Below are 27,439 nucleotides of genomic sequence, written 5' to 3'. Positions count from 1 at the left end.
TGGATGCCGATAATAGTGGACTATGAAGTAACTAGTTGTAAAGTACTTTATGTAAAAAATGGTTCTGAATCTCTTGGAAATGTTTGCTCGATTGCAAGCTTATCCCTGATTATTTTGAGCCCAGTATAATGCTGTGTTCTTGTGTTCTTGCAGTCAGGCATAGCGAGAGAACTAAACAGACTGTTCCTTCTGCAGGGAAATATGGCAGATGCAATGTCTTTGGATGCCACTGACGCCTACACTGCAGCGACATTTTATGACCTCACTATTGTGGCAAAGGGAATGTATCCAGACGGTGAGTTCCTTATTCATAATCCACTGAGGTTCACACTCTCCCAATAGCAAAGGCCAGTGACCCAGGCACCTCCTGATCCCTGCCTTACTCTTCAAACAAGTCCTCTGGAAGCTTATTTTTGCTGAAGAAGGTGATTTGTGCATTTTCAGGTCAACAACAGCATATACTGGCATGACTCTGCCTCTGAAATAATCTTGTTAGAAGTACAGGTGTGGAGAAAGGGGTTATCCTGCTGCATGGTCTGTTGAACCACTGGGATGAAAAGTAAAATTAAAAAGACATTGATCAGAAATACAATTGAAATGAAAGGCAGGGAGGCACACTGAACTGGAAGTTGTGTTATTATCTTGTAGGAGCACAGAAGATGGGGCAGCAGTAGGCATTTCAGCCCATGAAACCTACTTCACCACTCAGTAGGATCATGGCGGGTTTTCCAAGTTAGTACTGCCTTCCTGTCTTCTTCTCCTATCCTTTGGTCTCTTTAACCATGAATACTACACCCTTCTGAAGGTTTGGCCTTAACTACATCTTGTGTTGGAGAACTGTACAGTTCACCTTTTTCTGGGTGAAGAATTTTCTCTCCATATTGGTATCCTATGCCTGTGACCCCTGACTCCATCCCTCTGCTCTATCAGGAACATCCTGCAGCTCGCCTCTCCAGTTGTGTCAAGGGCTTTGGTTTTGGTTATTGCCACATGCATCCTGCCGAGATACAGTGAAAAGCTTGTCTTGCCTACAGATCAACTCATTACACAGTGCATTGAGGGTGAACAGGGTAAACAATAACAATGCAGAATAAAGTGTAACAGCTACAGAACAAGTCCAGTGCAGGTAAACGACAACATGCAAGATCATAACGAGGCAGATTGAGAGGCCAAGAGGCCATCTAATTGTACAAACGATAAGTTCAGGAGTCTGATAACAGTGGGATAGAAGCAATTCTTGAGCCTTCTGGTATGTGCTTTTGCATCTTCAGCTTGATGGGAGGGTGAGGAGGAAGAATGCCCAGTGTGTGTGAGGTCTTTGATTATGCTGGCTGTTTTACTGAGGCAGCAAGAAGTATAGACAGAGTCCATCCAGACAAGGGTGGTTTCCATGATGTGCTGAGCTGCGTCCACACACTCTGCCATTTTCGTAGCCTTACCAAGCCACTGTACATCCACTGATTAAAATTTGTAAGAATCGACGGTCTTTATCCTCCTAAAGAAGTAAAGGCTTTGTTGAGTTTTCTTGGCCACGACATCAACGTGGTTGGACGAGCACAGGCCCTTGCTGATGCTCACACCTGGGAAGCTGAAGCTCTCCATTCTCCCATCCTCATCACTGCTGATGCAGACAGGAGCGTGTGCACTGTCTCCCTTCCTGAAATCAGTGAACAGCTTTTGTTTTGTTGACATGGAGGGAAAGATTGCTGTTACAATACCATGTGTGGTGAACTACATATACCTGTCTGGACACGCCCCCCCGCTGACTGCTCCTGTGGCTCCTCCCACAGACCCCGGTATAAAGGTGATTGGAGCCTGAGACCCGGCCTCAGTCTCCAGGATGTAGTGTGGTGGTCAATTGCTGCTTGTTCTTTCTTCCAGCCAATAAAGCCTATATCTCGCCTCTCGTCTCCGAGAGTTATTGATGGTGCATCAATTTTATTGGCTGGAAGTTTTAAAACATGGAAAGTATTTTACGTCCGGAAAAATTAGACGTGGACCCCCAAGCTCCAGAAGCAGCTCTTGCCTTTGAACTCTGGCTTGCATGCTTCCAATCATACTTGGAAGCGATTCCAGTGACGAGCCTGCCACAATGTACAAAATACTACTATCTAGAGTAAGTCCGAAAGTATTCTCCCTTATCAGGGACCTGCCGACCTACCAAGGGGCACTGGATGCCCTCAAAAGACAGTACCTGCGGCTAGTGAACACCGTCTACGCAAGACATCGCTTAGCGACGCGGCGGCAGTGACCCGACGAGTCAAGCGGGCAGTTTCTCCGAGTCCTACAGACACTCATGCGAGCTTGCGACTGCAAAGGACTGACGGCGGAACAACATGTGGAGCTGCTATTACGAGACGCCTTCGTTACGGGGATCAGGAAGTCTGCCACTGGGACCACCCTACCGGCTTGGCTGACATCCCCAGGGCCAGTGCTGCTCCGGAACAATGTGAGGAGCAATAAATACTCCCCGCTGGTCAAGAGGGTTCACCTTCTACATGCGAACCCCCAGTATGCCTACGTGGTCTTACCTGATGAGCGGGAGGACACGGTCTCCGTCCGCGACCTGGCGCCCGCAGGAGCAGCAGACCACTATCCCGAACACTCCACGGTAACTATGAACCCTGTACCCGAGGTGACACCGCGCACACCGAGCCCTACACAGACTCCTCACGACACTCCTATACCAGGCGTCTCGCACGCGCATATACTAGGCGCCTCGCACACACATGAGGGATCACTGACACCTAGTGGGCTGACACCTCCAGTTAGGCCGGAACCAGCACAACCACCGTCTCTGGTGCAATCACCACCGGCACCTGTGCAATCACAGCCGGCGCTACGTAGATCGTAGCAACAGATTCGACCTTGCTGTTACAATACCATGTCATTAAGCTCTCTATCTCCTTCTTCAGTCCGACATATTGTCGTTTGTAAGCTTTGATGAGGTCCCGTCTTCTGCTTCTCAATGAACAGCAGGACAAACACAAATGGCTGACTGCCCTCTCAGAATCAGAACCAGGTATAATATCACTGGCATATGTCATGAAATCTGTTGTTTTGCGGCAGCAAGACAGCTCAGTACATCAAAAACTCATAAATCAACAAATATACATGTGAAAATACAAATATATATAAAAATTAAGTAAATTTAGTGCAAAAAGAGAGTAAAAAAGTGAGGTAATGTGCATTGGTTGGTTCATTGTCCATTCAAAAATCTGATGCCAGAGGGGAAGAAGCTGTGGCTTCAGGCTGCTGTACCTCCTGATTGTAGTAATGAGAGGGGGGCATGCATTGGCTAGGGTAGTGGAGGACCCCATTGATCAATGCTGCCTTCTCTCTAAGTTCTTACAATGTGAACGAGGCAAACATCTGGCTGTGTGTGTTAACCATATGCTAACTCAGTAACTAAATAATACCCGTAGAAGGCAAAAAGCTGCAGCTGCTTCTTCCATGTATATTGTATGTTAGCAGACATGCATGATATAATACACATATGGAGAGCAGTAGGTGCACATCTTTACTTGTGCAATGTTTGACCTACCCCTTTGACGAATGAAGGAACACATGCCCCCTCAAGTCTAGCTCTGCTCTCTAATGAGCTGATTTGTCACCTCAGCTCCATATTTCAGCAACCTTCTGCCCCAGTTTAAAGATAACCTGTCTACCCTGCTTTGAAAATACACCTGATGGCCGATTTATTAGGTGCGTCCTGTATCTAATATAGTGGCATTCATGGTCTTCTGCTGCTGTAGCCCATCCACTTCGAAATTCAACGTGTTGTGCATTCAGAGATGCTCTCCTGCACTTTGGTCATTTGAATTCCTGTCTCCTTCCTATCAAGGAAGGGAGAGTCCTATCATGGGGAGAATTTCAACTAGAATTGTTGGGGGGTGGGGACTGAACTGAAGAGACTGGGGTAGGGGAGGTTGGCTCACAAATAGAGAAAGCTTGTAGACAGTGTGTGAGGGAGAATAGGCAGGTGATAGAGAAGGATGTGCTCAGACTGATGGTTTGAGATGTGTCTATTTTAATGCAAGGTGTATTATGAACAAAGAGGGTGAGCTTAGAGCCTGGATCAGTACTTGGAGATATGATGTGGTGGCCATTACAGACTTGGATGCTCAGGGACAGGAATGGTTACTTCAAGTGCCTGGTTTGAGATGTTTCAGAAAGAACAGGGAGGGAGGCAGAAGAGGTGGGGGCGTGGCAATGTTGATCAGAGATAGTGTCAAGGCTGCAGAAAAGGTGGACGCCATGGAGGGATTGTCTACGAGTCTCTGTGGGTGGAGGTTAGGAACAGGAAGGGGTCAATAACTTTACTGGGTATTTTTTATAGGCTGCCCAATAGTAACAGGGATATTGAGGAGCAGATAGGGAAACAGGTCTTGGAAAGGTGTAATAATAACCGAGTTGTCATGATGGGAGATTTTAATTTCCCAAGTATCGATTGGCATCTCCCTAGAGCAAGGGTTTTAGATGGGGTGGAGTTTGTTAGGTGTATTCGGGAAGGTTTCTTGACACAATATGTCAATAAGCCTACAAGAGGAGAGGCTGTACTTGATTTGGTATTGGGAAATGAACCTGGTCAGATGTCAGATCTCTCAGTGGGAGAGCATTTTGGAGATAGTGATCAATATTCTGCCTCCTTTACAATAGCATTGGAGAGAGATGGGAACAGACAAGTTAGAAAAGCGTTTAATTGAAGTAAGGGGAATTATGAGGCTATCAGGCAGGAGATTGGAGGTTTAAATTGGAAACAGATGTTCTCAGGGGAAAGTACGGAAGAAATGTGGCAAATATTCAGGGGCTATTTGTGTGGAGTTCTGTATAGGTACTTTCCAATGGGACAGGGAAGTTATGGTAGGGTACAGGAACCGTGGTGCAAAAAGGCTGTAATAAATCTAGTCAAGAAGAAAAGAAAAGGTTCAGAGAGCTAGGTAATGTTAGAGATCTAGAAGATTATAAGGCTACTAGGAAGGAGCTTAAGAAGGAAATTAGGAGAGCCAGAAGGGGCCATGAGAAGACCTTGGTGGGCAGGATTAAGGAAACCCCAAGGCTTTCTACAAGTATGTGAAGAACAAGAGGACAAGATGTGGAAGAATAGGACCTGTCAAGTGTGATAGTGGGAAAGTGTGTATGGAACTGGAGGAAATAGCAGAGGTACTTAATGAATACTTTACTTCAGTATTCACCATGGAAAAGGATCTAGGTGATTGGTGTGATGACTTTCAGCAGACTGAAAAGCTTGAGCATGTAGATATTAATTAAGAGGATGTGCTAGAGCTTTTGGAAAGCATCAAATTAAATAAATCGCTGAGACCAGATGAGATGTATCACAGGCTAATGTGAGAGGTGAGGGAGGAGATTGCTGAGCCTCTGGCGATGATCTTTGCATCATCAATGGGGATGGGAGAGGATCTGGAAGATTGGAGGGTTGCGAATGTTGTTCCTTTATTCAAGAAAGGGAGTAGAGATAGCCCAGGAAATATTAGACCAGTAAGTCTTTCCTCAGTGGTTGGTAAGTTGATGGAGAAGATCCTGAGAGGCAGGATTTATGAACATTTGGAGAGATATAATATGATTAGGAGTAGTCAGCATGGCTTTGTAAAGGGCAGGTTGTGCCTTACGAGCCTGATTGAGCTTTTTGAGGATGTGACTAAACACTTTGATGAAGGAAGAGCAGTAGATGTAGTGTATATGGATTTCAGCAAGGCATTTTATAAGGTACCCCATACAGGGCTTATTGAGAAAGTAAAGAGGCATGGGATCCAAGAGGACATTGCTTTGTGGATCCAGAACTGGATTGCCCACAGGAGGCAAAGAGTGGTTGTAGAGGGGTCATATTCTGCATGGAGGTTGGTCACCAGTGGGGTGCCTCAGGGATCTGTTCTGGGACCCTTACTCTTCGTGATTTTTATAAATGACCTGGATGAGGAAGTGGAGGGATGGGTTAGTAAGTTTGCTGATGACACAAAGGTTGGAGGTGTTGTGGATAGTGTGGAGGGCTGTCAGAGGTTACAGCAGGACATTGATAGGATGCAAAACCGGGCTGAGAAGTAGCAGATGGAGTTCAACGCAGATAAGTGTGAAGTGGTTCATTTTGGTAGGTCAAATATGATGGAGAATATAGTATTAATGGTAAGACTCTTCATGGACTTCCGGTGGCTGTAATGGAGTAGGTTGCAGTAGCTACGTGCTCCGAAATTATTCGCTTACTTTGCTATTTAAACCTATCTCGGTGAGAGCACCATGAGTAGAAAACACTCAAAAAAAGAGACTACTTTAGAGACTTTGATGGAAATGTTTCAACAAATGTCAGAGAAACTCGAAAAATTGGATAAACTGGACGACTTGGAATCCAAGTTTGACTTGTTACAGAATTCCTTCGACCTGGTTAAATCTGAACTGAAAACGCTTAATCGGAAACTTGGAAGTATACAGCAGACTGTGAATGACCACGAAATTCGTATTAAGCTACACGAAGAATCTCTGCCGGTGTTGCAGAAGGATATCGAAGGTTTCAAGAAAATTTCTAAGGAACAACTTTAAAAATTCGACGCGTTACTGAAGTAACTTACAGATTTGGAGACCAGGAACTGAAGGTGCAATATCAGAATTCTTGGGCTTCTTGAAAAACTGGAGGGTAATCAACCTATCGATTTTTGTGCTCAAATGCTGAAAGGTTTATTCCCTGATATATTATCGGAACTACCAAAATTTGAGCACGTTCACCGAGTTACCCCGCCTAATTGGGATCCTGCCAAACCTCACTCTATTATCATTCGCTTTTATGACTATCAGATTAAAGAACAGATCCTTTGTGAATCAAGGAAGAAACGTATATTACAATTTCGTGATCAACAGTTTTGGATCGTTCAAGATTATCCACTGGAAGTTCTAAGAGCTAGACAGGCTTTTAAAGCGGTCATGTCTCATGTCTGATCTTTTTAAGCTTGGCTGTCGCCTTTCTCTCAGAGATCCGTGTAAACTCAAGGTTACTACTTCTGATAATAAGGTTTCTTGGTTTATGAAGCCTGAAGAAGCTAAGAAATTTTTAAGTAGTCTCCATGCTTAAATTCAACCTTGAGTTGCTTTATGCTAAATGTTTTAATTTCAGGTGTTCAATCAAGTAATTGGCGCTTTGTTGATAACAAGGTTTCTTGGTTTTACAAAGTCTTAATCATTTATTTGATTAAGTAACTGGTGCCTTGTTATCTTTCAAACTATGCAAAACATGCAGGCAGACTGCATCCATTTTCTCTTTTGCTGTTTTCTGCCTTTATATGGGTCCTCTAATGTTACTTTTTCACAGCTCTTTTTAAACAATACGTTATATTCTCTCAGTGTTATGTTGATTTTTACCTTCCTTTTAGTAATTTGACTGAAAGTAATTATGTAGGGTGTACATGTAGTAATTACTGAGGAATGAAACTGTAGGGTGTTTTGCTTTACCTTAAATTCACTCAGATTTTTCCTATCTTTTGATTATTTATACACCTTTTGGTCTTTTACTATTTTTCAATTGTATACAATATTCTATACTACTTATTGCTGGTTTTTGGTTTTTTTATTATTTTGCCATTTTGTCTTTTTTTTCTCCCTTGAATGCCTTAAATTAGTCATGTAGGAAGCTATCTAAACCGCTTCCCTTTTTAATTATCTTCTATTTGTTTCTTTGCTCCTTTTTTTTTGCACCCGTGAGTATATGTTGTTTTACTTATTGATTTTCCTTATTTGATTTTCCTTATCTGTCTTTCCTTTTTTTTACCGAGACTAATACTTACATTTTCCCATGGTTTTTTTTTTGTAAATATCGAACTTATTTACTTTGATATTTTGTTTTTATATATATATATACAATCGTTTATTCAGCACAGCTATACAGATATATTTTCTGGAGCCACCGGAGTTTTGGGTTGAGAATGTTAGAATTAGTCTTCAGCTTCCCTTGGCTGATTTCTCTCTTTGGGGGGAGCGAGGGTTCTTCCATAAAGCTGATTGGATGTTTTTACTGTTTTATTTATTCACTATCTACATGTCTGTGATTACCTTTTATACATTACTAAAGGATACTTGATGGATTCTTTCATTAATATACTTAGTTTTAATGTGAAAGGTCTAAATAACCCTGCTAAATGAAATAAGATTTTCTCTTATATCCGGAAACTTAAAACTCATATAATCTTTCTCCAAGAAACCTATATTCGTAAAGATGATATTTCATGTTCTTTCAAAGGATGGAAGGATATACATTTTCACTCACCCTCTGAATCTAGATCGAGAGTCGTCTCTATCCTGTTTGATCAGAATGTATCCTTTATTCAACATAATGTAATTTCTGATACAAATGGGCGCTTTGTTATTGTTTCAGGTAGTCTTGAGAATAAACTAATCGTATTTGTGAATGTATACGCTCCAAATACAGATGACTCCTTGTTCTTTGAATGGCTTTTTTCTGCCTGATTTGAATCGGTATTCCTTAGTGATGGGTGGAGATTTTAATTTTTGGCTTGACCCTATATTAGACCGCTCTTCAAGTAAAACCCCTGTCACTAATAAATCAGTCCTACTTTTTAAATCTTTTTTATTTCAATGTGGTATTCTTGACGTGTGGTGTTTTTTACACCCCCAAGAAAAGGAATATTCATATTTCTCTCAGGTTCATCATATGTACTCTCGGATTGATTATTTTTTTATAGATCGAAACTTGCTTCCACTGGTACGATCCTGTGATTATAAGGAGATTGCTTTGTCTGATCATGCACCTGTGCTTCTGGCTTTAAGACTACCTGTTTACTCTGTACCAAATAGAAGTTGGCATTTTAACTTATTGTTATCTGATAAAAATTTTCTAAAGTTTTTGGAAAACCATATTACTTTTTTCTTTAAAGAAAATTTTAAAGGAGATACTGCTGGCAATATAGTCTGGGATACTTTTAAAGCATATATTTGTGGAGAAATTATATCTTACTCTACCTATATAAAGAAAAAAGCTGACAAAGAAAGGTCTGACCTAGCAATGATATTAAAAGATCTTGATCGAAAGTATGCCTTATCTCCAGATCCAAGTATATATAATAAGCGTATTGAAATCCAATCCAAGTATAATCTTCTGCTGACTTACCCAATTGAACGACAGCTGTTGAGAGATAAAACTCAATTTTACATTCACGGGGATAGAACTGGTAGTTTATTAGCCAATCGCTTAAAATCTTTTACAGTTAATCGTAACATCACAGAAATTTTTAAAGATGATGGAACTAAGACATCTGACCATTCTGAAATTAACAACATATTTAAAGACTTTTATCTTAAGTTGTATCAGTCTGACTCTTCTTCAGATGATACCTATATTAATGCTTATTTCAGTAATATCAACATTCCTACATTGTCTGCTGATAGTCTAACACAGTTAGATCAGCCTATTTCCAATGAAGAAGTGGCTGAGGCTATACGTGCTTTACATTCTAGTAAGACCCCAGGACCTGATGGCTTTCCTGGGGAGTTTTATAAAACTTTCACTACTTTACTTACACCTTATTTATCCTCTGTTTTATCAGAGTCCTTTAAATCAGGTAAACTCCCTCAATCTTTTTAATGAAGCTTTTATTTCTCTTATTCTTAAAAAAAATAAAAATCCAGCTGAATGTTCTTCATACAGACCGATTTCTTTATTAAATGTTGATGCAAAAATTTTATCCAAAATCTTAGCTCGAAGACTTGAAAATATTTTACCATCTATTATATCACATGACCAGACAGGATTTATTAAAAATCGTTACTCCCATTTTAATATATGTCGGTTATTGAATGTGATATATTCACCATCCAAAAAAATATTAGAGTGTATATTATCCTTAGATGCAGAAAAAGCCTTTGATAGGATTGAGTGGAATTATCTTTTTAAGACCTTAGAAAAGTTTAATTTTGGGCCTAATTTTATTTGTTGGGTTAAATTAATCTACTTGTCTCCTACCGCTCAGGTTATTACTAACTCCCAAATTTCTAAGCCCTTTAAATTACAGCAGGGAACTAGACAAGGTTGCTCTCTTAGTCCTTTACTTTTTGCTTTAGCTATAGAACCCTTAGCAATAGCATTTCGAGAATCTAAGGACATTTCTGGTATACTAAGGGAAGGTATGACTCATAAAATTTCATTATATGCTGATGATATTTTACTTTTTATCTCTAACACTGAAACTTCTTTACCTTTGGTTCTTTCTTTAATTTCCCAGTTTAGTTCTTTTTCAGGATATAAGCTGAACCTACATAAAAGTGAGCTATTTCCTTTAAATGACCTAATGTCATCAAATGCCAAATTTCCGTTCAAAGTTGTTACAAGTCAATTTACATATTTAGGTGTAACAATTACTAAAAACTTCAAGAATTTACTTAAAGAAAACTTAAACCTCTTATTGAATTATGTGAAAAAGACACTTTCTAAATGGTCCCCTCTTTCTTTATCCCTAATTGGCCGAATTAATTCGATTAAAATGAAGATTCTTCCTAAATTTTTATATCTTTTTCAGGCCTTACCTATTTTTATTCCTAAGATGTACTTTGATTCTTTAGATTCAATTTTAACATCTTATATTTGGAATAATAAACAAGCTCGTTTAAGTAAAGTTTACCTATAAAGAGATGGGTGGACTAGCCCTACCCAATTTTAGGTTTTACTATTGGGCTGCCAATATAAGGAATATTACTTTCTGGTCTTATTATATTTATTGTAAAGATTGCCCATCATGGGTCTCCTTAGAAGTTAATTCTGTAAAAAAAATTCCTCTATTGTCTCTCTTCTTGGATCATACTCTTCTTTTTCAGCAAATAAAATAACAGATAATATAATTGTTAAGCAAACTTTAAAGATTTGGGCTCAATTTAGGAAATTTTTTGGTTTAGCAAATTTTTCATTATCATCTCCCATTCTCCTTAATTATTTTTTTTATCCCTACCATGACTGATAAAATCTTTAAAGATTGGGATGAACTAGGTATTAGGTGTTTTTAGGACCTGTTTATCTCAGGATCTCTTGCTTCATTTGACCAATTGTCAAATAAATTTGCACTCCCAAAAACACATTTTTACAGATACCTTCAAATTAGAGATTTTTTACGTTTCCAATTAACTACTTTTCCTATAGGTCCTGATAAAAATTTACTGGACGATCTTTTAAGTTTAAAACCGATATCTATAACTTGTTGATTGATTCTAGACAAGACATTTTAGATAAAATAAAAAAAGCTTGGGAGGATGACCTAAATTGTCAGATTTCTGATGATAGATGGAATAAAACTCTTAAACGGGTTAATAAATCATCTTTCTGTGCTCGTCATTCTCTTCTACAATTTAAAGTGGTTCATAGAGCTTACATTTCTAAACAGAAGCTGTCCAGTTTTTACCCAAATGTTTCTCCACTTTGTAATAAATGCAACTCTGCTGATGCCTCTTTAATTCATATGTTTTGGTTTTGCCCTAAATTTAAAAGTTTTGGCGGGAAGTATTTCAAACCTTCTCACAACTTTTTAGGGTCCAATTTGACCCAAATCCCCTTACTGCCTTGTTTGGTATTATTGCAAATGAAGATATAACTTTAAATACTCCTAACCTACAGGTTTTAGTTTTTACCTCTCTTTTAGTAAGAAGAGCAATCTTGCTTAAATGGAAGGAGTCTACTCCTCCTACACATCTTCAATGGCTACGTGATATTATGTCTTATTTAAATTTAGAAAAGATCAGTCTTAAATACAAAATAATCTTTTTATGATATCTGGGGACCTTTCCTAAATTATTTTTCCAATTTATAAAGTTTAACAGTGCACAGACTTTTATGTATATTTTTATCTTCTCTTCTTAAGTGAATATGTCTTTTTTTTCCTAATTATCCATTGTCATCCATCAGCTTTTTTCTTTGGTAGTTGGTAAGGGGTTGACTTTTTTTATATAAAAAATTTCTTTTATGATGTATGACTTATCTTTAAATTTTTGATTACAAAGTGGTATACCTTTATGTGATATGCTATAACATTTTGATCAATTTTGTTACAATATATGAATGTACACAAGTTATGTTGAGGTGTATCTATGTATTGCACTCTGTAAATCTTGTTTTTTTTCTTCTTAAAAAAAAAGAAAAAAAATGGCAAGACTCTTGGCAGTGTGGAGGATCAGAGGGATCTTGGGGTCCGAGTCCATAGATGCTCAAAGCAACTTCGCAGTTGGACTCTGTGGTTAAGAAGGCGTACGGTATATTGGCCTTCATCAATCGTGGAATTGAATTTAGGAGGTGAGAGGTAATGTTGCAGCTATATAGGACCTTGGTCAGACCACACTTGGAGTACTGTGCTCAGTTCTGGGCCTCACTACAGAAAGGATGTGGAAGCCATAGAAAGAGTGCAGAGGAGATTTACGAGAATGTTGCCTGGATTGGGAGCATGACTTATGAAAATAGGTTGATTGAACTTGGCCTTTTCTCCTTGGAGTGACGGAGCATGAGAGGTGACCTGATAGAGGTGTATAAGATGATGAGAGGCATTGATTGTGTGGATAGTCGGAGGCTTTTTCCCAGGGCTGAAATGGTTGCCACAAGAGGACACAGGTTTAAGGTACTGGGGAGTAGGTACAGAGGAGATATCAGGGTCTTTACTCAGAGAGTGGTGAGTGCATGGAGTGGGCTGCCAGCAATGGTGGTGGAGGCAGATACAATAGGGTCTTTTAAGAGTGTTTTAGATAGGTATATGGAGCTTAGTAAAATAGAGGGCTATAGGTAAACCTATTAATATCTAAGGTAGGGACATGTTCGGCACAGCTTTGTGGGCCGAAGGGCCTGTATTGTGCTGTAGGTTTTCTATGTTTCTAAGTTTGTCCGCTTGAACCAGTCTGGCCAATATCCTCTGACCTCTCTTGTTAACAAGGTGTTTTCACCCACAGGACTGACAGTGGTTTTTGGGTGTTTTTTGTTTTTTGCGCCACTCTCTATAAACTCTAGATCTGGTGTGTGTGGAAATCCAAGGAGATCAGCAATTTCTGAAATGATCGAACCACCTCATCTGGCACTAACAATCAATCCACAGTCAAAGTCACTTAGATCACATTTCTTCCCCATTCTGATTTTGGTCTGAACAACAACTGAGCATCTTGACCATGTTTGCATGCGTTTATACACTAAGTTGCTTTCACATGATTGGCTGATTAGATATTTGCATTAATGTACAGGTGTACCTAATAAAGTGGCCACTGAGTGTAGATTGTGAGGTCAAGAGTCTACCACTTTATTCTGCATTGTTATTGCTTTACCTTGTTCTACATCAGTGCACTGTGACTGTGTAATGATTTGAACAATACGTAAGACAATCTTTTCACTGTATATCAGTACATATTAAACCAATTCCAATACCAATATTATTTAGACAAGGACTGGGCCTGGAGATGATCAGTCCTAGAGCTGGAGCCTTGTCTGAGTGTGCGGGTGGTTGGCTGGAATGGATAGGGAAGGGGTTTGTTTTGTTTTCGTGTTGCTGTTACTGCTTGTGTTGTTTTACTGAACACTGTGGGCTTGCTATGTTAATGCCAGAATGTGTGGTGACACTTGTGGGCTGCCCCCAGCACATGTTTGGGTGTGCTGGTTATTAATGCAAATGACACATTTTACTGTACGTGTGTTTTATGTACATGTGACAAATAAATCTGAATAAATTATAAATGTAAGGAAGGTCATAATGGGGTAGATTGTTCAACTTCAACGTTCTATGTACAAGGCACCAATGTCACTCTTGGACAGACGGTACCCTATCCTGGTGTTGTATTTATTTTTATTGAGATACGGTGCAGAACCATCCCTTTGACCTGCACTGTCCAGCAATCCCCAACTTAACCCTAGCCTAATCTCAGGACAATCGACAATGACCTATTAGCAGACTAACCGCTACATCTTTGGAATGTGGGAGGAAACCGGAACACCTGGAGGAAACCCATGTGGTCACGGGGAGAATGTGCAGACTCCTGACAGACAGCAGTAGGAATTGAACCCAGGTGTGTTAGCTGTGCTTGCATCATCTTGGGCTACCCTGCTGTCTCCCACTCCCAGAGAGGGCCAATTCCCTTTTCACAGCCTACAATGGGGTCAGACAGAACCCTTTTCTGAACTGCCCAGGAGCTGTGGGAAAGGAGGAAGGATACGTTACAAGAGGACGATGAGGAGAAGGTCAGGTCTCACAGGCCCGACTCTGACAGCCCAGCAGAGAGACAGTAACTGGACAAGGACAGCCTACCTTGACAACACACAGCATTGGGATTGGCCGGTCAAGATGCCCACAGCCGTTCACCCTTAGCTGATTGTCACTGTTACCTCATCAATGGCATGACCCCACGCCCAGGTCACCTCAGGTTCAACATTCTTGGAGAAGGTAAACTTAGGGTGTCAATCAGAGAGCCCAGAACACACAGATATCTGATATTGTGCATTGACATCTCCACCTAATCCTTCCAAAGTTCCTATGAAAGAGACACAATTCACGTACTGAATTCCCCACAGTAGCTGTGAGAAGTGGGCACTCATAAAGACGCTTTCAGTGCCATGGAGGGTCATAGGATAGAAGCTCTGTCCTAGAAACGTGGGAAGTAGAAGTGGGTTAGGCCCTTCCATGTCCTGGCTGATGGCAGGTCCTCCATCTCAGCCCCATATTGACCCCCTCTCCCCATACACCCTGGTGCCTCTGCCACCTAGAAATTTATTTCTTAAACATACTGAGCAGCAAGCATCTCCTGTCCACAATCCGAGTGAGTTCCACGGGCTAAACCCTCAGAGTGAAGAAATACTTTTCTCACAGTCCCAAATCCCCTTTTTCTTTATCTTGTGTTCTGAACACTCAGGAGGAAAAACATATTCTCTACACCTATGATGTCCAGCCCTATCAGAACCATGGCCCAATGTAATTGCACTGTTATCCTGTGTGCACGTTTTCACAAATAAAATGAGGAGAGGCATTTTATGTTTAAAAAAAAAACTATAAAAACTCATTTATCGAACTTCGAAAAACTGAACACAAAGCGTGTAAAATCCTTAATGTAATTATGTCATGACATCAGACCAGCCTCTTAAAGTGAACCATAACTCAAAGTTGGTACAGTAGTTGTTTCCACCAATTACAGTACCAAACAAGTCTCTTTGTCAATCAGCATTTCCTAATCTATTGAAACCCCTTCTCACAACACACCGACCCGCCTCTGTTACGTATGAGCGGAGCAAGAACGACAATGGAGTCCTGAGATTAGATGTTTCTACTGAGTCATGTTAGCATGGACAGTTTATAGTGCGGGAGCGATGGAAAGGCGCACCTCGAAGGCCGACACCAAAAGCCAGAGCCCTTTGCGCGTCACCCTTGCCACATTCTCAAAATTGATCCAATACCATTCAACTGCATTGAGAGTTGCCAGCATTTTCTCTTTAAATTTCACATTCCTACAATTTGCAGCGTGTTTTGATTTTAATCCAGTGATTTTTGTTGCAATCCCTCCAACACAAGGTAGGGAGGCCAAGTCAGTGCACTATATTCTGGGGCTATCTATTCTTACTAAGTAAGGCGTTGATATTTTAATGATCAAATGCCATTTCAGTAAAGGCTAACGTACCATTTGCCGCCTTTATAGCTTGCTATTGGGTTCCAGTGATTTATCAACAAGGCCATCTCTGTCCCTCTGAACAACTACAGCTCTCAACTCCTCATCATTTCCAACATGCCCTCTCCACTTGTCTCTCCTTATATGAATGAGCTCACTCCTTTGACCTGCCATCCTATCTGCAGGAGGCTGTCTGTATTCCGTGGCAGTCACGCAGGACCAGAGCCTCGACATTCGGCAGCTGAGGGGGAAGAGGAGCTGTCATGATGGTGCTCGGCGCACAGCAGGCTGGAATATTCCGCTGGGCTTCCTGCTGTCCCATCGCTACCTCCAGTGGAGAGAGAATCAGTCTGTGGCTGAAGGTAACTCAATGTCTGCTTTTTGACTTTTGCATGTTGTGCCAACACACCACGGCAAATCTATAATACACATAACACCAGAGATTCTGCAGATGCTGAAAATCCAAAGCAACACACACAAAATGCTGGAAGAACTTAGCAGGTCAGGCATTATCCATATTTCTGGCTGATACCCTTCTTCATTAGGAAACCAGTTCCTCTTTAAGAGCTCTCTTTTGTTTCCCTCTGAACCCATTGTTGTAGATTAGTGGCAGACCTGGTGTTGAGAGGGTTGTCAATATGCAGGTAGATTGGAAAAACCAAGTTGGTGCTGGATCCCAAGAGGGAATTTGTAGAATGCCTATGAGATGGCTTTTTATAGCAGCTCATGGTTGAGCCCATGATGGAAAAGGGAATTCTGGATTGGGTGTTGTGTAATGAACCGGTTTTGATTAGGGAGCTTAAGGTGATGGAATCCATAGGAGTGAGCGATCACAATATGATGGAATTTCCTGCAGTTTGAGAGGGAGAAGCTAAAATCAGATGTATAAATATAACAGTGCAGTAAAGGGAATTAGAGCTCACAATGCTGTGCCAAACATGTACTTACTTAGAAATTACCTCAGGTTATCCATAGCCCTCTATTTTTCTAAGCTCCCTGTACCTATCCAGGAGTCTCTTAAAAGACCCTATCATATCTGCCTCCATCACTGTCACCGGCAGCCCATTCCACGCACTCACCACTCTCTGCGTAAAAAACTTACCCCTGACATCTCCTGTGTACCTACTTCCAAGCACCTTAAAACTGTGCCCTCTCACATTAGCCATTTCAGCCCTGGGAAAAAGCCTCTGAATAGCCACATGATCAATGCCTCTCATCATCTTATACACCTCTATCAGGTCACCTCTCATTCTCCGTCGTTCCAAGGAGAAAAGGCAGAGTTCAGTCAACCTATTCTCATAAGGTATGCTCCCCAATCTGGGCAACATCCTTGTAAACAACATCCACGCTCAGACCGATGGTTTGAGATGTGTCTATTTTAATGCAAGGAGTATTATGAACAAAGTGAATGAGCTTAGAGCGTGGATCAGTACTTGGAGCTATGATGTTTTGGCCATTACAGAGACTTGGATGGCTCAGGAGCAGGAATGGTTACTTCGAGTGCCAGGCTTTAGATGTTTCAGAAAGGACAGGGAGGGAGGTGAAAGAGGTGGGGCGTGGCAATGTTGATCAGAGATAGTGTCACGGCTACAGAAAAGGAGGAAGTCAAGGAGGGATTGTCTACGGAGTCTCTGTGGGTGGAAGTTAGGAACAGGACAGGGGACAATAACTCTACTGGGTGTTTTTTATAGACCACCCAATAGTAACAGAGACATTGAGGAGCAGATAGGGAAACAGATTCTGGAAAGGTGTAATAATTACAGGGTTGTTGTGGTCGGAGATTTTAATTTCCCAGATATTGATTGGCTTGTCCCTAGAGCGAAGGGTTTAGATGGGATGGAATTTGTTAGGTGTGTTCAGGAAGGTTTCTTGACACAATATGTAATAAGTTTACAAGAGGAGAGGCTGCATTTGATCTGGTATTGGGAAATGAACTTGGTCAGGTGTCAGATCTCTCAGCGGGAGAGCATTTTGGAGATAGTGATCACAATTCTATCTCCTTTATTATAGCATTGGAGAGGGATAGGAACAGACAAGTTAGGAAAGTGTTTAATTGGAACAAGGGGAAATATGAAGCTATTAGGCAGGAACTTGAAAGCATAAATTGGAAACAGATGTTCTCAGGAAAATGTACGGAAGAAATGTGGCAAATGTTCAGGGAATATTTGCGTGGAGTTCTGTATAGGTATATTCCAATGAGACAGGGTAAGGATGGTAGGGTACAGGAACCATGGTGTATAAAAGCTGTTGTAAATCTAGTCAAGGAGAAAAGAAGAGCTTACGAAAGATTCAACAAACTAGCTAATGATAGAGATCTAGAAGATTATAAGACTAGCAGGAAGGAGCTTAAGAATGAAATTAGGAGAGCCAGAAGGCCTTGGCAGACAGGATTAAGGAAAACCCCAAGATATTCTACAAGTATGTGAAGAGCAGGAGGACAAGACATGAGAGAATAAGATTAATCAAGTGTGATAGTGGAAAAGTGTGTATGGAACCGGAGGAGATAGCAGAGGTACTTAATGAATACTTTGCTTCAGTATTCACTATGGAAAAGGATCTTGGTGATTGTAGAGATGACTTATAGAGGACTGAAAAGCTTGAGCATGTAGACATTTAGAAAGAGGATGTGCTGGAGCTTTTGGAAAGCATCAAGTTGGATAAGTCACCGAGACCGGATGAGATGCACCCCAGGCTACTGTGGGAGGTGAGGGAGAAGATTGCTGAACCTCTGGCGATGATTTTCGCATCATCAATGGGGGACGGGAGAGGTTCCGGAGGATTGGAGGGTTGTGGATGTTGTTCCTTTATTCATGAAAGGGAGTAGAGAGTATGTGAGAGTATGTATTGCATTGAACGGCTGCTGCTAAGTTAATGAATTTCACGTCACATGCCGGTGTTAATAAACCTGATTCTGACTCTGATTCTGATTCTGAGAGTGGATATCAGAATGCTGGACAATGATGCTGGAGAGGTAGTAATAGGGGGACAGAGAAATAGCAGACCAAATATTCACTGTCTTCATCAGTCTTCACTGTGGAGGACACCAGTGATATGCCAGAAATTCGAGAATGGCAAGGGACAGAACATAAGAACATATGAACACAAGAAATAGGAGCAGGAGTAGGCCATCTGGCCTATTGAGCCTGCCCTGCCATTCAATAAGATCATGACTGATCTGTTCATAAATTCAGCTCCATCTACCTGCCTTTACTCCATAACCCTTAATTCCCCTACTATGTAAAAATCTATCTAATTGTATCTTAAATATATTTAGTGAAGAAGCCTCAATTGCTTCCCTGGGCAGAGAATTCCACAGATTCACCACTCTCTGAGAAAAAGTTTCTCCTCATCTCCATCCTAAATCTTCTCCCCTGAATCTTGAGGAAATGTCCCCTAGTTATAGTCTCACCTACCAATGGAAACAACTTTCCTACTTCTATCTTATCTATCCCTTTCAAAATTTTGTATGTTTCTATAAGATTCCCTCTCATTCTTCTGAACTCCAGAGAGTATAGTCCCAGACGACTCAATCTCTCCTCATAGGCTAACCCCTTCATCACTGGAATCAACCTGGTGAACCTCCTCTGCACTGCCTCCAAAGCCAGTATATCCTTCCTCAAGTATGAGACCAGAATTGCACACAGTACTCCAGGTGCAGCCTCACCAGTCCCCTGTATAGTTGCAGCATGACCTCCCTGCTCTTGAATTTAATCTACATTTTTACATATCAACAATATAATTCTTTGTATCCAGATTTATTTATTACATGTAGATTGAAACATACAGTGAAATGTGTCATTTGGATTAATCAACCCAAGGATGTGATGGGGCAGCACGCAAGTGTGGCCACACATTCTGGTGCCAACATAGCGTGCCCACAGTGTTCAGCAAAAGAGCTCAGAACACAGCAAAACAGAACATGCCAAGTGACAAAACAACAACAGCTAAACAAGCCCTGTTCCTCATTCCCATCCACCCATGCACATACACATCCTCTAGATCCAGCAGACTTGTGACCCTCGACTTCTTCAGTGGATTCGCAGAGTTTCGAGACGGGGGTTCAGTCATTGAGCCTTGACTTCTGGACTTGTGCTTATTAAATAAGAGTTGAATTACTTCTTAACTACCTTGAACTCTTACCTCTGTCTTCATCATTTATATCATCAGTATCATGAATAGAAACATCATCAGCTTGATCATACTTTGCTGTGAAAATATTTAGACACAAGACATTTCTCAAAGTATTGAGATTTTTTTTGGTGTGTTTTGTTGCAGATTTCCAGCATCTGCAGCTTCTCTCCCGTATGCCCATATTGAGGCTCATGTGTTTTCCATTACTTATAGACAAATGAAATTTTAGACTGATGTGCAGTTAAATCAATATCCACAAACGACTGTCAGAATTGGTAAAGCTGATGGCACTGTAAAGACAGCATTTTGCTGTATGGCACACACTAATTTATTTTCGGAGCTGCTGTTGCCATAGTTGTACAGCAAATATAAAGTAATATTCCTAGACAGTTTTCACACTAGCTAATTGTCATTTTCAGATTTTTGTGCATTGCACTAAAATTATCACCTTCCTCTGAGATAGTCAGACCTTCTACTTTAAAATCTGTAAATCTATCATAATGAACAGTTTGAGCCAGGTAGAATATGTGTTTTTAAGTGTTGTACTTGTACTAGGATTACATTTAATGGTGCATACTGCACTTGGAGAGATCAGTTATTATGGATTCAAGAATTATAATATTTATTGGAAGAAAAATAACAACAATACCAAAATATAAATGCTAGTAACTTGAAATATAAACAGAGTTACATAGAACCACACAAGATACATGGGGCAAAGCAGAGTATTTATTCATACAATCCATGAATTGTAAAATGTAAAACCAGAGATTGGCTGTGTCTAACAGCAACCTAACTAGTCCATTCTCCTACACTCTGTCCATAGCTCTGCAATTTCTCTTCCCTTTCAGATAGTGATTCAGCTGCCTTTTGAATGTTATCTTGCAGTCCAATTGAGACCATAACTACTCACTGCTTAAAAACATCTTTCCTTGTGCCACTCTTTGTTCTTTCATTTTACTTTCCCAAGGAAGTTTGAGCCTTGCTAATTTATTTGAGTGTATTTGCTATTACAAAGAAGAAGATGCTTTGGAAGCTGAAAGGTCTAAAGTCACCTGGACCAGAAGGAGTACACCGTAGGATTCTGAAAGAGGTAGCTAAGAGATTATGGAGGTATTAATAATTATCTTCAACAATCATTAGATTCCAGAATGGTGCCAAAGGACTGGAAAATTGCAAATGTTGCTCCAGTTTAAGAAGGGTGGGAGGCAGAAGAAATTAGCTTTTTGTTGGCTTGTCTTCAGTGGTTGGGACAATGTTGGAGTCCATTATTAAGGATGAGGTTTTGGGGTACTTGGAGGTATATGATAAAATAGGCCGAAGTCAGCATGGTTTCCTGAGGGGGAAATCTTGCCTGACAAATCCATTTGAATTCTTAGAGGAAGTAACAGGCAGGATAGACAAAGGAGAGTCAGTGGATGTTGTTTACTTGGATTTTCAGAAGGCCTTTAACAAGGTGCTGTAACAAGCTAAGAGCCCATGGTATTACAAGAAAGATATTAGCGTGGATAGAAAATTGGCCGACTGGCAGGAGACAAAGAGTGAGAATATAGGGGGCCTTTTCTGGTTGGCCAGTGGTTTTCAGCAGGAGTCTGTGTTGGGACTGATTCTTTTCACATTGCATGTCAGTGATTTGGATGATGAAACTGATGGCTTTGCGCTCAAGTTTGCAGATGATACGAAGGTAGGTGGAAGGGCAGGTAGTTTTGAGGAAGCAGGGAGTTGCTTCTTCAACAGATTGGGAGAATGGGCAAAGAAGTGGCCGATGGAACATAGTGTTGGGAAGTGTATGATCATGAACTTTGGTAGAAGGAATAAAGGCGTAGACTATTTTCTAAATGGGGAGAAAACTCAAAATCAGAGCTGCAAAGGGACTTGGGCATCTTCATGCAGGATTCCCTAAAGGTTAACTTGCAGGTTGAGTCAGTGGTAAAAAAGGCAAATGCGGTTTTAGCATTCATTTTGACAGCACTAGTAGATCAATATTGTAATTCTTCAGTACACAAGTGTAAAGGAGAGTGAGGTGATTGTGTTATGTACTCCTAGGGTTCATATTTTCTGTGGACTATCACTTTAAAATGTCAGGAGAATGAGACTGGCTTTTGGACACTGTTTGAGTTGTTATTAAGAGAGAGAGAGCGCCAGAAACTGCTCGAAAGATTGATGTTATGGTTTCTCTACAAGTTGTTTACCTTTCCACAAGGACACTTGCCTGTTTGCAAAGTTCTTGCAGAGAGAGGAGGGCAGAGCAGGTTGATGGACAGCTGGTATCCAACATGTGGAAATAAAAACCAGGTCCGCTGTTACACAGACAGACACATAGTTTTGGACACTGAACGAGCTTTGTTGCACCCACAGGAAGGTGGGGTTTTTGGAGGATCGATTCGGGGAAATTGATCAGTGGCTCTAGCAGTGTGAAAAGGTGCGGCCAGTGGGGAATTATTTGTGTGTCCACCCTTGCCTGGGTGATAATTCCATCACTGGAGAACGGTTGTACATTATAGTCGGTGACTACAACAGGGATTTCAGAAGACAACAGGAAGATCGACGGCATCAGCTCACCTCTCTCTCTCTCTCCAATGTTACTCAACTAACTATCTCAAACCGAACGGAACTCTCTTCATCATCATAAGACTATATCCCCTAGGTTTGAAAGAGCCTAGTTTTGTTCCTATTTCCACACTTAAGTGTGTGTGTGTGTGTGTGTGTGTGTGTGTGTGTGTGTGTGTGTGTGTGTGTGTGTGTGTGTGTGTGTGTGTGTGTGTGTGTGTATATACACACACACACATTGCTAACCTGTATAATATATCTGCATTTTTAGTACTGTATTGCGTAGTTACTAATAAACACTATTAGTTTATAGCAATACCAGTCTCCAATGTGTTTTCCATTTCTGCTGGTTCTTTAACCCGTCACGGGGTATGTGACAATTGTAACTTCTGATCTGATACAGCATAAAAATACATAATAAGCGTAATGAAAACATAAGAAGTACAATAAATACAAATACATGAGATTGATTTATATACATAGACTGTACATACATAAAGCAACACAAATGCAATGCTAGCATTCATTTTGAGAGGACTATAGTATAACAGCAAGGATCTCATGCTGAGGCTTTATAAGGTATTGTTCAGACTGCGCTTCAAGTATTATGAGCATGTTTGGGCCCCTTTTCTAAGAAACATTGTGCTGGCATTGGAGAGGGTCGAGAGGGAGATCATGAGAATGTTTCTGGATTGAAAAGATTGGTGACTCTAGGCCTGTACCCACTGGCGTTTAGAAGAAAGAGGGGGGAGTCTATTTGAAACCTATTGAATATTGAAAGGTCTGGATAGAGTAGATCTGGAGAAGATGTTTCCAGTAGTGAAAGAGTCTAGGACCTAAGAGCACAGTCTCAGAATACAAGGATGTCCCTTTAGAACAGAGATGAAGAGGAAGTTCTTTAGCCAGTGGTTGTTGAATCTGTGGAACTCATTGCCACGGAATGCTGTGGAGGCCAAGTTGTTGAGTATATTTCAAGCAGAGGTTAATAGATTCTTGATTAGTGAGGACACCAAAAGTTATGGGAGAAGGCAGGAGGATGCGGTTGAGAGGGATAATAAATCAACCATGATCAAATGGAGGAGCAGATGGGATGAACGGTCTAATTCTGTTCGTATAGTCTTATGGTCTCCTTGGTGGACGTGAGAGATCTTGAAGAGTGACTAGGAAGTACTCCCCCAAACATCCTGAACAATAATTATCCCAACCAACATAATCTAGTCATTGAAACCTATCAAACCGTTGTTTGTGAGGTCTTGCTGTGCACACATGACAGGGGATCTTGAATATTGAAAGACCTGTATAGAATGGATGTGGAGAGGATGTTTCCTATAGCGTGGGAGTCTAGGACCAGAGGGCTCAGCCTCAGAATAGGGGGACGTCCCTTTAGAACAGATATAAAGAGGAATTTATTTAGCCAGATGGTATGAATGTATGAAATTCATTTGCCACCAACAGGTATGGATGCCAAGTTATTGGGTATACTTAAAACGGAGGTTGATAGATTCTTGATTAGTCAGGACATCAAAGTTTATGAGGAGAAGGGAGGAGAAAGGGTTTGAAAGGGATAATAAATCAGCCATGATGGAATGGCAGAGCCTAATGGCCTAATTCTGCTCCTATGTCTCATGGTCTTATGGAAATGAAGTCATTGAACAGAAACTGGGAAATTGTCCACATTAATCCATTAAATATGTGTGCATGCAGACTGGGGCCACAGTGAGGGGGCAGCATGGGACCTGGACCAGCACAGGGCTCTCAGCCAGAGGCGGCTGGGTGGAAACCCTGGCTCTCTCAGCTCTATGGAGTCATCCGGCAGTGGAGAGCAGCCGAAGTGTCTCATGCACGGCTTGGAAAACAGCTCCTCCCTCTCCAGGCATTTCTGGTGTAGAGAATCTGAGCAATGTCCCATTTATAACAGACCTCTTCTTAATGCTCTCTATTACAGTGTTTCTACATGGACAAACAACACGGAGGGCTGTAGTTCTTCAGATGGGTCTAGGTGAGAACCAGAAACACCCTGGCATCAGGGTCATGTGGTGGAAAGAGGGATTAGTATGGATGGGTACCTACTGGTCAGCATGGTCATGATGGGCCAAAGGGCCTATTTCAGTGCTGTATGACACTCTGTTTTTCCTGGAAGGGTGACCTGATATCTGAATCGTTGAATAGGAATGAATAGGTCATGAAATTTGTTATTATGTGGCAGCAGCACATTGCAGTACATAATAAAAACTGTAAATTATATTAAGAATTATACAGTATATATTTAAAAAGTTAAATAAGTAGTGCAAAAAGAAAGAAAACAAAGTAGTGAGGTAGTGTTCATGGATTCAGAGTCCATTCAGAAATCCAGTGAAATATAGTTGCTGTCATGTCTTCTTTGTAATTGCATCAATATGTTGGGACCAGGATAGATCCTCAGAGATGTTGACATCCAGGAATTGAAACTGCTCTCTCTTTCCCCTTCTAATCCCTTGATGAGGACTGGTGTGTGTTCCCTTGACTTCTCCTTCCTGAAGTCCACAATCAATTCTTTAGTCTTACTGACGTTGAGTGCAAGGTTGTTGCTGTGACACCATCACCCAGGACATGCCCTCTTCTCATTGTCCTGAGGAAGGGTCTCAGCCCGAAACATTGACTGTTCATTTCCACGGATGCTGCCCGACCTGCTGAGTTCCTCCAGTGTGTTGTGCATGTTGCTTTGACCCCAGCATCTGCAGAGTATTTTGTGTTTACTCTTCTCATTGTTACTGCCAGGAAGGAGGTACAGAAGCCTGAAGGCACACACTTAACGATTCAGGAACAGTTTCTTTCCCTCTGCCATCAGATTTCTGATTGGACATTGAACCTATGAACCTCACTACTTTTTTATTTATGTTTTTGCTCTGCTTATTTAAATTTAATATACATATTTATGCTTACTGTAATTGATGTACTTTTTTCTATATTATCAGTATATTATACTACTTCTGCTATGTTAAAAAATTTCATGACATATACCAGTGATATTAAACCTGATTCTGATTCTGAAATTAGTGACTGCTGTGGTGTATTCATTCAGACTCGAAGATGAATCGCTGAATGGAGTTGAGTCCAGCAACTCAAAACAGTCCTGTAAAGTGATCCTCTGCCTTCCTCATCCATACCTTCTTGGTTTACTCTACTGATGCAGTGGTCTTCAGTCTCTGCCTGTACTCAGGGAGTAGAAGTACAGCCAGGTGATCAGACTTTCCAAAGTGTGGGTGTGGGATAGCACGGCAAGTGCTTTTGATGGTGGTGTAACAGTGGTCCAGTATGTTGGCTCCTCTGGATCCACAAGTGAAACGTTGGTGATAATTATTTAGAGACATTTTCAAGCTGGCCTGAAGTGCACTATTGAAAGAGAGTGCAATGTCAGAAGTTTATTCCATGGTAGGGGAATCAAAAACAAGAAGGCGCAGGTTTAAAGAGGGGTGAGATTTTTACAGAGAGAATGGTGAAGTGCAATGTTGGAGAAGGAGTTCTCAGAGACTTGTATTGGCAAGGCATAGAAGGCTATGGTCATAATGTGGACAGGTGGGATCAATTAGATGGTCAGTTTGGACATGGTGGGATGAAGGTTTTGGTTCTGAGCTGTTTTACCCTGTGATTCTGATTCATGAAAAACGAGGCCTCTACTCAGCCCTTCAGGGAGTGGTGAGAGTGTGTGTTTGTGCACGTGAGTACGAATAGAACATTACAACACAGAACATTCCCTTTGGCCCAGATACCGTGCTGACCTTTTAACCTGCTCTAAGATCTACCCTTCCCTCCTATATAGCCCTCCAGTTTTCTATCATCCATGTACCTACCTAAGAGTCTCTTAAATATTCCTGATGTATCTGTCTCTACCACCACTGTGACAAGGTGTTCCATATACTTAGCACCCTCCGTGTAAAAATAAAACTTACCTCTGATATCTCCCCTACACTTTCCTTAAAATTATGGCCACTGGTATTAGCTATTTCCACCCTGGGGAAAAGTCTGGATCATCAGGAAGAAAGTATAGGAACCTCAGGACCAACACCAGCAGGTTCACTAACAGTTAACTATCAGGGTCTTGAATCCGTGGGGATAACCACTTAACTTCACTCGCCCCATCGCTGAACTGCTCCCACTATCTATGGACAATCTTTCAAGGACTTTCCATGTCATGTTCTCAATATTTGTTGCTTATTTACTTATTATTATTATTTATTGTATTTTCACAGTTTGTTGTGCTTTGCACACTGGCTGTTTGTCTGAATCGATGGGTACACTCCTTCATTGATTCTATTATGTATCTTGGATTTGCTGAGTATGCCCACAAGAAAACAAGTCTCAGGGTTCTATATGGTGACATATATGTAGTTTGATAATAAAGTTACTTTGAACTTTGATTCTCTCCGCGTAAGACATGCTCTTCAATCCAGGCAGAATCCTGTGAATCTCCTCTGCATCCTCTCTAAAGTTTCCACATCCTTCCTATAATGAGGTGACCAGAACTGAACACCATTCTGAGTGTGGTTTAACCGGGCTGCAACATTGTCTCGTGGCTCTGGAACTGAATTATCCAACAATCAGAGATGAACACACCATGTACTTTCCAAACAGCCCTATCAACTTGAGCAGCAACTTTGAGGGATCGGTTAATGTGGATCCCAGTATGTTCCTGTGGACAGGGTTCCTGCAGGGGCCAGAACTCAGACATTCTGACTTTGTGGCCAAGAACTGACAACTCGTCCTGATAGGCTCACAGTGTCCATTGCTTCCTGCATAACAGAGTGGATTGTGATCAGCACATACCTGCAACAACACAAATGGAACACAATAGCACTGGCGCAAGTCACCCACACAGCCCTGTTATGCCTCTTGCTAAGCACAGATTATTTCTCGTCTGCAGGGTTTCCATATGCCAATGAAGTGTGGTTTGTATGACCAGAGAGATCTGGCATCAGGCATGCCTACACAATTCTCAGGCACGCATCACACAATTCTCCAATCTCTAGCTGCCTCTTCCAATACAGCTACCTGTCAGTGATGTAAAGTCACTATTTTAGAATGTGTGCTTCCTAGTTTGAATGTTTTGCACCTTGGCTCCTGAGGAACACTGTCTCGTTCAGCTGTATCTATGTATGGT

The 27,439-nt window shown here is 41.2% G+C and overlaps 1 protein-coding gene across 1 annotated transcript in view; it reads left to right on the top strand.

Annotated features, from left to right (window-relative positions):
* Positions 1-27,439, top strand: part of sxph (saxiphilin) — a 91,484-nt gene that overhangs the window by 12,300 nt on the left and 51,745 nt on the right. Inside the window, exons 3-4 of the mRNA XM_073055674.1 lie at positions 196-295; positions 15,807-15,983. Coding sequence (XP_072911775.1) covers positions 196-295; positions 15,807-15,983 — 277 coding nt within the window. The remainder of the gene's footprint in view (positions 1-195; positions 296-15,806; positions 15,984-27,439) is intronic.

This window comes from Hemitrygon akajei, chromosome 9, assembly GCF_048418815.1.
Source record: "Hemitrygon akajei chromosome 9, sHemAka1.3, whole genome shotgun sequence".
Taxonomy (NCBI): Eukaryota; Metazoa; Chordata; class Chondrichthyes; order Myliobatiformes; family Dasyatidae; genus Hemitrygon; species Hemitrygon akajei.
This window is presented reverse-complemented; position numbering and strand designations above follow the sequence as displayed.